General features: G+C 42.6%; 1 protein-coding gene across 1 annotated transcript in view; it reads right to left on the bottom strand.

Annotated features, from left to right (window-relative positions):
* Positions 1 to 2,936: 2,936 nt before the first annotated feature.
* Rat1 (5'-3' exoribonuclease 2 Rat1) overlaps positions 2,937 to 14,370 on the bottom strand; it is a 41,879-nt gene continuing 30,445 nt past the window's right edge. The window contains exon 4 of the mRNA XM_065221722.1: positions 2,937 to 3,971. Within this exon, the coding sequence (XP_065077794.1) occupies positions 3,376 to 3,971 (596 nt within the window). The 3' untranslated portion in view covers positions 2,937 to 3,375. The remainder of the gene's footprint in view (positions 3,972 to 14,370) is intronic.

Genomic DNA, 14,370 nt, shown 5'->3' on the forward strand with positions numbered 1-14,370 from the left:
CGCATAATTAACGTAAGTCAGTTAGGCAAATTTTCATATCAGCAAAACGCGTGATAAAACTTGTTAACACAGATGATTTAGCCAAATGACAAAATTTAGTTAAAGTATGAACGACTGAATAAGTTTATTAATAGTACAAAGTAGGGTCTTAAGAAAGGCACAGTAGGAGTAAGAACCATAATAAGAAGATCCAGTAAAAAAAATTAGCAAAATATAAAATAGTTACCAGCGCATATCCTTGAGAAGAATCTCTTCGATATTATTCTCAAGCTGGTTAAGTAAGAGGGGATGCAAAGGCCTCAAAATCCAATATCAATCTGAGTAAGAAATTAACCAGTAATATACCCCCATACGGTAGGAGAAAATACACAACCTAACAGCAGCAGTGACAATGTCGCACATTTCCAGGGTCAGTTGTTTATAAACAGTTGCTACCGCGTCGTCAGCGATGCGCGCTGGCTTAACTATCACACAAACAACAAAAATTGTATCAATAAAAATAATGCATTTTCATATTGAAAGGTTGCCAAAATTCGTAGCATTAACTGCGAAAATATTCAAAATGAAAATTAAATTTTTTGTTTGAAAGTGTTTTTTTCACTTTTGACTTGTAATTTTAAAAGTGCATTTTTTAAAAGGAAAGTTGTTCAACTGTCAATATACCTTTTCACATCGATTTGTTTACTAGTAGCACTGAAGTTCCATTAGCCGTTTACTTCGCGCCAAAATGTATTGCGTTCAGCCGTTAGAAATTTTACAAAGTCTGGTTGTTGCAAAAGCCACCTCGGATATTGAGTGAGTAATTAATTTTAAAAATATCGAAAAACGCTTCTTCAACAGGTTCACAATTATTAAAAAATTACTTTTTTCTATGCTCCAGTCAATTTTCGAAACAGCCAGCACCGACATTGACATCGAGAACCTCATGTTTTGCTTCCGCCTACAGACATTTTATTTTATTCATCATTCTGCCTGGCCTCAAGAACGGATGGAGATCAGCCGGGAGTAGTGTGGATGCTTTAATATTGGATTCAACAAGCGATCGCCTTAGGTATTCTGTTCGGAAGTTTCAGAACATTAGAGCTTTCCCTGAACTCGTGCAAGAGTGAGTGAGGTTTTTTGTCTTGATTTGAGATGCTGAAAATTGATCTTGGTGTTTTTCGTTTTAGGCATGTCTTCATGGGTTTATTCGCCTGTGGTCAATTTCTGCGCTAGTAACGTCGCTGATGGATAACGGAAGTAGAACCCAACGTAGGAGACTCTTATCAACCCATACTTATGCCGTGCTGGACATCGATGGAATCAAACTTCAACTGAAGAATCCCTGGTCTCATCTTGGCTGGCGGGGCAGCTGTTCTGAGCTGAATGTGGTAAATATTTCTTGGAATCCGACCCTATTCGACTACACATACAGCATTCATCAGCTGTGGCGTTGAGCCTACGTAAGACGCTTATACACGTGCTGGCATAGAACTGACATAATAAAAATATTTTTGCATTTGTAGATTTTTATTTATCAAATAAAGAAAATACTTGTATATAATATTTATTAGAATTGAAAACTAAAAATGATTTTATAATCTTTAAAATACTTGTATTTAAATTGAAAATGATTTTTGTGTAAATCAAAACAGTACATATTATTTCAAATTTACCTTATTTTCATGTCAAAAATTTGTTTTGAATTGAAAATAATCCACTTTTAATTTCAATACGCCGTGCTTTTCATTTGACAGTAGTACAATTAATTTTAAAAGTTTTAGCTTTTAAAAGTAGTGAACGGAAAACTTTTAATTAGACAATTGGTTGACTTTCGTTTTGAAAGCTAACCGGTTTCTACCAAAAAGAACCAACGCAAACTTTTAATTTTACCAATGGTTTTTTTAATTTTATCAACGATTATTTTTTGTGTGTAGGTGCTTCGCGAAAGGTCAAAGTAAACATTGATGAGTAAGCATCCTACATAGCCGTTCCTACCGCGAGGAGCATTAATTCTTGTTAAAAAAAAACAGACACCGACTTTCCAAGAGAAAAACTATCTGTCTCGCTTTATATGTACATACTGGAGAAAAACTATTGTGTAGAGTTTAAGTAACAAATTCATGTATAAAAGGTTTCGAAGAATAAAGAATCGGGGCAGTTGTTCGGATGAGTTTATTATCCGAGGTTTGCTAGGTGCGGACGAGCACAGTTCCAACCTCAGGATAACTGATTCATCAAAGAGCTTTTTCCATACAGTAGAAATGGAATTGCACTGTCTTTCATTTTACGGAGAAAGAAAGACCACGCGAGTTGTTGCTCTACGTTGGGCGCTTCACCACGGGAGTGAAACATGGATGCGCAACGGAGTTGGGCGGTTCATAAGCACCGTTCGGCGATATTGGATGAAAATCGATTTTGAAATCGGTGTTAGGCAAAGCGCTTTTTGCAGGCAATCAGTGATAATTTTGATCACCATTCCAACAGTTGGACATTTGTGTAATTTTCAATAGTGACCTATTGCAAATTGATTAAGTGTTTTTTTTGCAGATTCGTAGAAAAATTCCGGAAATGGAGTAGTTAACCTTAAGCACCAAAAATTGAATTAACAATTCAAACGTGAAATTTACGTTGTTATACGCCAGCGAAACGTGGTGTGTATCAGCGGAGAACCCTCAAAACCTGCAGGTCTTCATCAACCGATGCCTGCGATATATAATTCATACCTGGTGGCCTCACAACTGGATCTCGAATGATGAGCTCCTTCGTTGATGTCGTCAGGAACCGATATAAACTATACCGGCAGAGGCAGACCTAGCAACAAGAAAATCAGTAGCAATCTGACTTGGGAAAACAAAAGCAAGCAGCCGTGCAGCATGATACAGAAAGAGGCGGGAGAGTTACAAACATCTATCGGAATAGAATTTTTGGATTGCTTTAGTAAAGGAAAATCTAACTTATTCAAGTTGTAATCTTTTTTTATGAGCTTCTTGTGTACTTCTTCCGCTGCAATCAATAATTGTCTACAACAAATTTTCATTCTTGTTCTAAAACTCAATTAAGTAATATAGTTTACCAATTTTCACTTAAATTCAATTTCATTAGATCACCTGGTAGGAAAACTAGTTCCTTACACATACAAGTTCACAGAGCACGTGGGTACAATTTTGTAATGAAATTAGTTTCTTTGAAAAATGCCATACTAATTCTTAAACACTAGTATAGCTGTTTTTTTTATTTATTAGAGTCACACAATGCCAAATAAACACTCTGGTGCTATTTAGCTGGGCAGATATTGAATTGTTATCGTATTAAATGGAAATGTTATCTTAAATATGATCATCAATAGCTACAAATAAGTGCTACGAATTCATCTACCTTCTGCAAAGTCAAGCCTTAGTAATTTCTTCGGTTATTGTTAAACCGATTGCCACCGGCATTGTTGTTCTGGCCGAAGCGATTTCCACCGCCAGCTCCACCCCCACCGCCACCACCACCGCCACCGCCTCCGTTGTTGAAGTTGTTATTAAACCGCTGACCTCCTTGGTTTCGCTGCTGGAACTGATTGCCGCCAAAATTACCAGTGTTTCTTCCACGCTGCTGGAAGCCGCCTCCACGGTTCTGATACCCACCGCTATTTTGCCGTGAGCTGTTGTTGTAGTCGTAGGGGATCTGATTGGCGAACGGATTCGGCAACACCGTATTTGAACTGTTTGCATTTCGTGAAATTTCACTCATCACCTGCTGTTGGTATTGATTGATACGGCTGCTAAGCTGCTCGAAGGCGCTCAAATTGCCACTATTGCCACCGCTTCCGCTACCTCCGCCACCACCGCCGCCGCCGCCACCGCCACCACCACCACGGTTCGAATTCGAGTTGGCATTTGAATTGCTGTAGTTGCTGCCCGATAAGTTTAGACTGCTGTTGCTACCGACAGACGAGTTGTAGTTGCTGCTGTTGTTGTAGCTGCTGTTATTGGACGAATTTCCACCTGAAAGTATGCGAAAAGAGTAAAGATTGATAAGTATATTTGTTATTGGATTTTAATACTGCGTCTTAACAAAAAAAATCTGTTGTTAAACCCAACCCTTCTTAAGAACTACGCACAGAAACCCCGAGGCCTACACGTTTGGTAAATAGACATTCAATTTGATCACCAATAATTTAATTATTAAACACTTGTTGTAGTCTAAGTATTTTAATTGCCATTGCAAACTAAACTGAACTGAATCAACAGAATCTAATCTGGAACTGTTCATATACCACGGGAACAGTTCAGGGAGGCTGTTGCCGAATGTCCACGGACGACAATTTTTTTTATTTGTATTGATGGATGGAATATAGACAGCCGTAATTGAATTTCTTATGTGGAAGAACTGCTTCATCGAGCCTATGGACTTTCTATGAGATAGTTTGTTTTTATGAAAACAGGGCTTCCATTTCATGTCAGAAAGCTTTTATTACCTATTTAGTTGTCTACTAATTAAGTATGTCAAACAACCTGCAATTACAAAAATTGCGCTTGTCATCCCATGATTTTGCCGAAATGACATAATCCAATTGTTGTTTTTTTTTTTCAGAAGCAGCTAATTTCGATAGAAGCATTACAATCGGCATTTAACTCGGAGAAGCCTGTAATTCAATACTAATCCGAAAAACGTTAAGCATACATTAACCTTTGTTTGCCGAAACCAAAACAGAAACGCCTTTGGGTGCTACCGAATCACCAACAACGGTCTTTGATTTTTACTCCGCTTCCCAATGTGAGTCGTTTCTCAATTCACACACAAATCTTAAATGTGATGAAATCTGAACGAAAAAAAAAACCTACAACATAAAACAAAATCTAATGAATCGGAACGCAACCGAACGATTTCAGGAGAAAAGCAAAACAGAAAGGATGAGAAGAAAAGCATATCGGAAGATGCGACCCCTCAGATAAAGGTACTTGTGAAGGCCTAATTGAACCTATCATTATCCTGCCATCAGACAGTCTCGTCTTACGTAGGATCAAAATAAATGGAATCCTCACTTTGGAGACAGCAGCAACATGCGTGCTTTCTGGCTGTGTGTTGTGTGTCCTATTGTGCGTGTGTCATAATGCTTCCTACTACATTGATGCTATATATATCTGTAGGTAGGTACGTTTTGTCATCGTTTCCTGGAGGAAAAAGGCTCCTGCTTTGCGATGCTACCGATGCTACACACATACGAGAAAGGCAGCAGAGCTCTACAAAGAATCGGTCGACTGTGGAAAGTGTGATCCTGCATTCATCTTAGACAAAGAAGCGCACGGACCGAAAAACAATCCCATTATCATTCTTTTAGGATACCCGCACTGCGAGGACTTTTTAATAATCTTAATATTTGTTTTGTTTCTTTTCCACCCATGCATGCATGTTATCTAAGGATGTGAATTGTAAGCATGTTTTTTTTGTGTGCCTGTGGGTGTTTTATTTATTTTCGAATTTGAAATGAATTGCTTACTCTTTTCGAATTTTATCGAATGTGTGTGTGGGAGGGGGAGGGGAGGGAGAATTGAATTAAGAAGGATCTTCCAAAAGACCGAAGAACCATGAGGCTCTGTAAGTGGATGTTTTACCCACCAAAACCTTCATACTCGCCTTGCCTGTGTACCCCCACCACTGACAATATGTGTGTTACTGTCCTGTTGCTGCCATTCCACGTGCCATGCACGTCTTGTACATCAACTCCGTATTGATGACCACTAACTTAAATGTTGGACAGTCGATGACCAATTGCCCCGATGTTTCCTTCACGTTACCACACTTCTTCGGGCAGAGCGGTGACCAGATATGCTTTCTGTTCACCCAATTTCTAAGTATCGACATAACACTGCGACCAGTAATTTGATCTATTGTAGTATATCCCGTGTCCTTAGTTTAGTGCATGTCGTATTACTCCATCACTATTGAGAAATGATGAAGTATTCGATTTTTTTACAGTTGTTATTCTTGCATTTATCGCAGGGATCCGACTCTAATTGAAAGGTCCCGCTATTTATACCCTTCGGAGTGTTGGAATACCTTCCAAAGGCGCGCCCCTTTGTCAGTCAAACTTGGATTCTTTGGCAACAAAATTAAGGAATGACACCGATAATGACCATGCATCAGAACCCTAGTCTTAACCACTTCAAACTATTATTATTATTATTTAGCTTTATTTAGGAGGCTTTCAGCCTTAGGCTGGTTCGCCTCCAAAACACTTCAAACTAGAGAACAACGAATAGAAGACTAGGAACCACACACAGCAAAAAAATAATTTTGATATCACATCAAAGTGGATGCACTACAATCATGTCGAAAATTTCATGTAATTTTTATGACCACATAAATAAACAAATGCAGTAAAAGCAGCGTAATGTCAGTTCATGCATTGTATTAATGATAATTTTGTCCTTTTTAGCAAGTAATATTACACCATATTTTCGACATGATTGTAGTGCATCCACTTTGACGTGATATCAAAATTATTTTTTTGCTGTGCATAGATGAAGACTAACTAACTTTTATCCTTGTTTCAAGATCATCCTCGGTGGACAAAGCCGAGTCTTGTCACTATCAACAAAGCATAAAAAGTAACAATACTGATACTGAAAAACAGTGATGCAAAATATCATGACACTCACGTGACACTCGTCTACGCATCAACCGACTATCGCTGACAGAACGTTTTGTCAAGCAGTGAGAGGTAGAGCCATGGCAAACAACAATCACCAGTAATGGTTGCTACTCACAGGCAAAACGTTACTCTCGCTGCTGATGATGTAAAGCACAATGAAAACAATGAAGACTTCTGCAGTACGATCATGTACGATATTTCCATGAATATGTATTGCGCATTGAGTCGGAGGCAAAGCGGGATCCATCGTCTTTTTGGACCTACGTGAAGAAACTTAGGCGGAATGGCGGTATACCACTCGATGTGTCCTATAAAGAAGCTCATGCTGACTCCGCGGAAGAAGCTTCTGATCTCTTCGCAAAATTATTCAAGGATGTTTTTTCAACTACCCCTCCCGCTCATTCTCCGGATGATCGTCGTGACTGAATGAGCAGCATAGCTCATTACAACTTGCATTTGCCGCAGTTGGATGTATCTGTTGAAGAGGTGATGAAAGTTCTTTCATCTGTAGATCCTTCTAAAGGCCCTGGTCCAGACTGTTTGCCGCCATCGTTCATTAAGAAATTTTCTGCATCTCTCGCTTCACCTGTGTCGATTATCTTCAATCGTTCGCTAGTTAGTGGTGTTTTCCCCACAATGTGGAAGGTTGCGTCCATCACACCTATTCACAAAGCTGGAAACATCCACAACGTTGAAAATTATCGCGGAATTTCGATTTTAAGCTGCCTCCCAAAAGCTCTGGTGAAGATCGTATATGAGGTCGTATATCAAGCGGTTAGGCTAATAATTACCGAACATCAGCACGGCTTCGTGAGGAAACGCTCTACAACAACCAACTTAATGGTGTTTGTCAACTCGCTGATCAACTCCATTGAAAAACGACGACAAGTTGATGCGATCTACGTGGACTTCAGTAAGGCGTTTGATAGGGTTCCACATGTGTTTGCAGTGGACAAAATGAGGTGTATGGGATTACCTAATTGGGCCACGAAGTGGCTACAGTCTTACTTAACTGACCGCTCAGGCTATGTGAGCATTAACGGTGTAAATTCGCCTAGTTTCGCGATACCCTCTGGTGTTCCCCAAGGTAGCCATTTGGGGCCTTTAATTTTCATCCTGTTCGTGAACGATCTGTGTAGTCGACTGTGTTCTTCGAAACTTATGTTCGCCGATGACTTAAAGATCTTTCGTACAATTAAGTCAAGACTTGACTGTTGCGCACTCCAGAAGGATATTGATTCCCTTTTGCGCTGGTGTACATTGAACGGTATGCAGGTTAATGTCACAAAATGCTGCGCAATATCTTTTAGCCGTTCACGCGAGCCCTTACGACATGACTATAGGATAGGACTCAGTAGTTTGCTCTTCGTTTCTTCAGTTAAGGATTTGGGTGTTATCATCGACTCTAAAGTCAGATTCAATGAGCACATCTCCATGATAACTGCTAAAGCATTCGCCACATTAGGTTTCTTGAAACGAAACACAAACGCATTCCAGGACATCTACGCGCTGAAATCACTATACTGTGCTCTCGTCCGCAGTCTTCTAGAGTATGCTGTTGTTGTGTGGGCACCCTTTCACGCTATTCAAGCTAACAGAATCGAAGCCATTCAGCGAAACTTCGTAAGATACGCTTTACGTGTTCTGCCCTGGAACGATTCGGTAAATTTGCCGCGTTACGAAGAACGGTGCAGGCTGATTGACCTGGATACGTTGGCATCAAGGAGGAAACTACTTCAGCGACTCTTCGTGTTTGGATTTCAACTCTCTTGTGAGCCAAATCTACATCAATGCTCCTTAAATAGTTCTACGCAGTTACACGCTTCTGTGGGGCTACAAAATGGTGAGTGACAATCTGGAAGGAGCGATATACCTAGCTCCGGTCCTCACAAGTTCCTACCTCACGCCTCCACGAGTCATATGATCACAAAAGACTGCTAGCTGAAACATGGACACAGCTGGTTGGCGTAGCCTGGGCAATGTTGTCAATCCGACAATAGCAGAGTGAGGAGGTGCGACACGAACACTGGCGCGGTAACCATAGCACGGTGATAGAGGAAATGCTTCGCCAACCCGAGCGTCTGTTCACCATGGAGGTGCGGTTCAAACAGCGTCTGACTGGCATCCAGCGGCTGAATAAGAAATGCTCTTCCCCGGAAGCTACACCTAAGATGGCAGCCCCATCACGGAGGATAGGAGACCTTAGGCCAACCACCTACTGTCTCTGAAACCTTTACAATTGTTACAGAAACCAACAGAGAAAGACATCGAACTAATATAACGGCAACGACTTTTAGCGCAAAACAACGGACACGAATTGGATCATGGAATGTATTGACGTTAGCCCAGCAGGGTAAACTGGCACAACTCGCCAACGAGGCGCGACGCATGAAGCTAGCCTGGGACTGAGTGAAGTTCGTTGGCCAAACTTTGGAGAACACATACTGCCGTCGGGACAGGTACTACTATACTCTGGTATTCGAGGTGAAAACGCTCCCCGCCATCGTGGAGTTGGTCTCCTACTTAGCGTCCAGGCAAGTGCTGCGCTCATCAAGTGGGAGCCTGTTAATGAGAGGATAATCGTTCCTAGATTTAGAACACGGGTTCGTAACCTTACCATAATCCAATGTTATGCGCCAACCGATGCTGCCGAGCTACAGGACAAGGAGAATTTTTACAGTCAACTGAATGCCGTCGTGGATAAGGTTCCAAAGGGTGACATCAAGATCTACACTGGCGACTTCAATACGAAGATCGGCTCAAACAACACGGACTATGAGCGTGTCATGGGACGCCATGGTCTCGGCGAAATGAGCGAGAACGGTGAGCTGTTTGCAGAATTTTGTGGCAATAACGACATGGTGACCGGGGGCTCGCTCTTCCCCCATCGGCCAGTGCAAAAAGTCACGTGGGTTTCCCGTGATGGACATACCGAAAATCAGATCGACCACATCTGCATCTGCCGAAAATGGAGACGGAGCCTTCTTGGTGTTCAGAATAAACGCAGCGCCGACATCGCGTCTGACCATCACCTTCTAATCGGTGAAATCCGCCTACGCATGGCGCGGATCCAGCGACGGGAGGAGAGACTCGGGCGGCGGTTCAACACACGCCGACTTGAAGATACAGCGGTAAAAAGGTCTTTTGTTGAAGAACTTGAGACTCGAGCTGCGGACGTTCCAGAAGGTGGCAGCGTAGAAGAACAATGGACGGCCATCAAGAATGCCTTTATAGAAACAAGCGAGAACAAATTGGGTGAGCTGCGCACCCAGAGGAAAGAGTGGATCACAGATGAAACCTGGCGGAAGATTGAGGAGCGTAGAGAAGCAAAAGCCGCGATAGAGCGGGCGAGAACCAGAGGAGCCAAGAACGAAGCCCGTCAACGGTACTCGGCTCTAGAGAAGGAAGTCAAGCGCTCTTGCAGACGGGACAAGCGAGCCTGGGTGAACTCCCTGGCTGACGAAGGGGGAGAAAGCCGCAAACACTGGCGATATACGCCTCCTCTACGATATCTCACGACGCCTGAGTGGAGCAAGGATGAACCCGAGGATGCCAGTGAAGGACACGACTGGACAATTGCTTACCGACCCCACTGACCAACTGAAACGCTGGTTTGAGCACTTCGAAAAACATCTTCAAGTTTCGACGGCCAACCAGCCATTAACATCTCGGCATGATCCGCCTAGGGTGCGGCGCATCACTCGCGTCAATTCCGAGGCCTCATCACTGCAGGAGATTGAAGCAGCTAACCGTAGCATGAAATCCAACAAGGCTCCAGGGGTCGATCGCATATCAGTAGAGATGCTCAAAGCTGACCCCATGCTATCCGCACAAATGTTGCATCAACTATTCTGTAATATCTGGGACACCGCGACTTTTCCGGCCGATTGGATGCAGGGCATCTTAGTGAAGGTCCCAAAGAAGGGGAATCTGACTGTGTGCGACAATTGGCGAGGCATCATGTTACTGTGTATTGTTCTCAAAGTTCTGTGCAAAGTTATCCTGAATCGGATACAGGAGAAGATCGACGCGACTCTCCGACGGCAGCAGGCAGGATTCCGTGCCGGAAGATCTTGTGTGGACCATATTGTCACGCTCCGCATCATCCTTGAGCAGGTCAATGAATTCCAAGAGTCCCTTTATTTGGTATTCATTGACTACGAAAAAGCTTTCGACCGTCTCAATCACGAGAATCTGTGGGGCGCCCTGAGACGCAAGGGAGTCCCGGATAAAATCGTCAACCTCATCGAAGCGCAGTATGAGGCTTTCACGTGCAGAGTTCTGCATAACGGAGCCTTGTCCGACCCTATCCGGGTAGTCGCTGGTGTGAGACAAGGAGGTATACTAGCACCGCTACTGTTTCTCATCGTAATCGACGAGATCATGGTAGGTGCAATTGACCGTGTACCGAACCGTGGGCTGCTTTGGCAGTCTATCACCATGGAGCATCTCAACGACTTCGATTTGGCTGATGATGTTGCTCTACTAGCACAACGGCGCTCTGATATGCAGAGTAAGCTCAATGACCTAGTCGAACGCTCCTCTGCGGCGGGTCTCACCATCAACGTCAACAAGACCAAATCGTTGGATATCAACACGGGCAACCCTTCCAACTTTACGGTAGCGGGCCAAGCAGTGGAGAAGGTCGGCGGGACCAAGAGCGACATAGGTGCACGAATCAAGAAGGCTAGGGCTGCCTTTGCGAGTTTACGAAACGTATGGAGATCCAACCAGATAAGTCAACGCACCAAAATCCGAATTTTCAACTCGAACGTGAAATCTGTGTTGTTATACGCCAGCGAGACGTGGTGTGTATCAGCGGAGAACACTCAAAAGCTGCAGGTCTTCATCAACCGATGCCTGCGGTATATAATTCGTGCCTGGTGGCCTCACAACTGGATCTCAAATGCCGAGCTCCATCGTCGATGTCATCAGAAGCCAATAGCAACAGAAATTCGTGAGCGAAAGTGGAGGTGGGTCGGCCACACACTTCGACGGAACGGAAACGAAATCTGCAAGCAAGCGCTGGATTGGAATCCGGCAGGACATCGCAGCAGAGGTAGACCCAGGGGCTCATGGCGGCGGAGCCTCAATAATGAAATTAAGCAAGTCGATAGGAATCTGACGTGGGCCCAGGTCAAGGCAAAAGCGAGCAGCCACCCAGGATGGAAGTCTTTCACGTTGGCCCTTTGCACCGCTGGTGGTGCACAGGACCCTTAAGTAAGTAAGTGACAAGGAATTTGATCCGATTTTTAAGAAATTGAAACCAATTCCTGAGACTCGAACATATCATTGCTATATTCCAGGTTCAAAGTGAAAGAAGTTGTTTTCCTCGGTTAGTTGGTTAATTCGTAGAACTTATTTGCAAGTCATAATTTGACTCAATGTTATTCTAGGACACAATATATCAGCCAAAGGGATTCGACCAGCAGAAGAAAAGACGACAGCAATCGATTCATTCCGAGCTCCGAGATCTGCTGAAGTGCTAAGGAGTTTTTTAGGTTTGGTGACGTACGTTGGAAAATTCCTTCCTGACTTAGCAACCGTATGCGTTGCTAACACATAAAGGAAAACTTAAGGACATGGTATCAAAAGCTACGACACTACAATATTTTGACAACTCCCTACGAACACGAGTAATAGCAGACGCATCTCCGGTTGGCCTTGGAGCAGTGTTAGTCCAATTTGGAAACATTCATCATGATAAAGATCGGCGCATAATCTGCTATGCGAGTAAAAGTTTAAGTCCGACAGAGTGCAGATACTGTCAGACGGAGAAGGAGGCACTGGCACTAGTCTGGGCGGATTTTCAACATACTTGCTTGGCAGGAACTTCGAACTAGAGACGGACCACAAACCGCTCGAAACCATCTTTGCGCCTACATCACGACCATGCGCAAGAATCGAAAGATGGGTTTACGGCTGCAAGGCTTTACTTTCGATGTAAAGTATCGTAAAGGTTGCAACAATATAGCAGATTCCTTTTCACGGCTTTCCGAAAATAGTAAGGATGATGATTTTGATGACGATAGCCAGTTTCAAGTTCTCGCTATAATGGAGTCTGCAGCTGTGAACTGGAACTGGAAAAGGCGTCCAACTTTATGTATAGTCGTACATGCAGGCTAAGCAGAGCGAACATCAAGTGAGCGCTATGGACGAATTGAATAAGCTCATTTCCAAGATCTGGGACGAGATGTCGATGGACCAGGTGCGTGAGATGATTACTGATATGCTAAAAACTAACTCCATGTTTGATGCTATTCAAATTGGAGCAACATTTGCGAACAATATTGTCATGACTTTGAAAATCAGTCATTAAATATTTTGAATTGGAATGCTCGATCTCTTAAAGATAAGGAAGACGAGCTATTTAACTTTTTGAGAGTTCATAACGTGCATATTGCCGTTGGTGGGCGTTGGCCAAATTTGGATTTTTTTCAGATATAATCCTAAATAGGACCTAGATTATTTAATACTCTAGTAACCTCAAGTCCGTGCTCTGTCACAATGTTTCATTGTGATTAATCAACACTCAAAGGGGTAAAATATAAAATTTGGGGTAAATTTGAAAGAAAGGGAACTTGGAGTGTAGAGCGCACTGCCCACTGGACGATTCTGAAGCCTGGCCAAGTGAGTGGGGTGTGGGTTTATTTGCTTGAACGCCATTTCCAATGTATATATTGATACATTCAAACCATTGGCATTTGAGATAAGACAGAGATAGGATGCGGAGGGCCCGCTTAGGAGGAGCGTAACCCATGTTATGGTTTCCATTTATTAAATAGTTCAGATAGGCTAGAAATGACAGGTTTATAGTCAGTGAGAGAATGTACCATATTGGGAAAGCATAATTTACATAGGGTTCAGAGCGGCTGAGCTGTTCGTTTGTAGTTCGTTGCTTCAAAACCAATTTGGCTCTAGAACAATTTTAAACTTGTTCTGCATTATTCACATGTTGCAATTATGGAAAAGAGCTTGATATAAGATAGCCACAGAGAACAGACGTTGAGGCTCCAAAAGTTGTCTAAAAACTTGTGTAAAGATTCCTATTCGACTTAAGCGCCACTAACGGCGACGTCCCCACTTAAAAACCCTCTTTGACAACATGATGGCGCTGGCGTTGCAAAACTTACACTAGACACTAAGTGCTGGTAGCGCCAAGTGGCAATTTTCAGCAGATAATTTATCAATACTAGCGCCAAATTGGTCGAAAGTGATAAATTTATAGAGGAAATCAGGAGATGCTAGCGCTACGTAACGGCAACGTTTCCACTTAACTCTACACAAGTTTCTGACCGAACTTGAACGTCTGGTCTCTGTGAGATAGCTTAATACAATTAAATAGAAATGCCAAAATCTTACCGAGTAGTTTAGCTGTTCTGATTTCGGTACAGTTTGTTAAGGTCGGGTATAGTTTCTGAGTATGGATGCCCATTTTAAAATAACTCATATTAGCACAGAGTAATAGTTTTATTGCTAGGGAACTTTCTTTTGGGATCGTCTTTTCTTCATACAATTCTCATTATTCATACTATATTAATCATGATCAGTCTTAGAAAATGTTATATGTTTAAGCCCCGTTCTAGATTTGTTTGTTATTCATATCTTATGCATTGCAGCTCGCGAGAGGTTACCAAATATGGGTTCTTTTTTTCATCCACAATAGTTTGGAGGAGGGGGTGATCTGAGAGCTGAATATAGGCAAATAAAATAGGGAACACTACACTATGACCCAAATGACTAACCAA

Source organism: Ochlerotatus camptorhynchus, unplaced genomic scaffold (assembly GCF_037179485.1).
Source record: "Ochlerotatus camptorhynchus isolate MF236.1 unplaced genomic scaffold, CSIRO-AGI_Acam_v1.1 ptg000147l, whole genome shotgun sequence".
NCBI lineage: Eukaryota > Metazoa > Arthropoda > Insecta > Diptera > Culicidae > Ochlerotatus > Ochlerotatus camptorhynchus.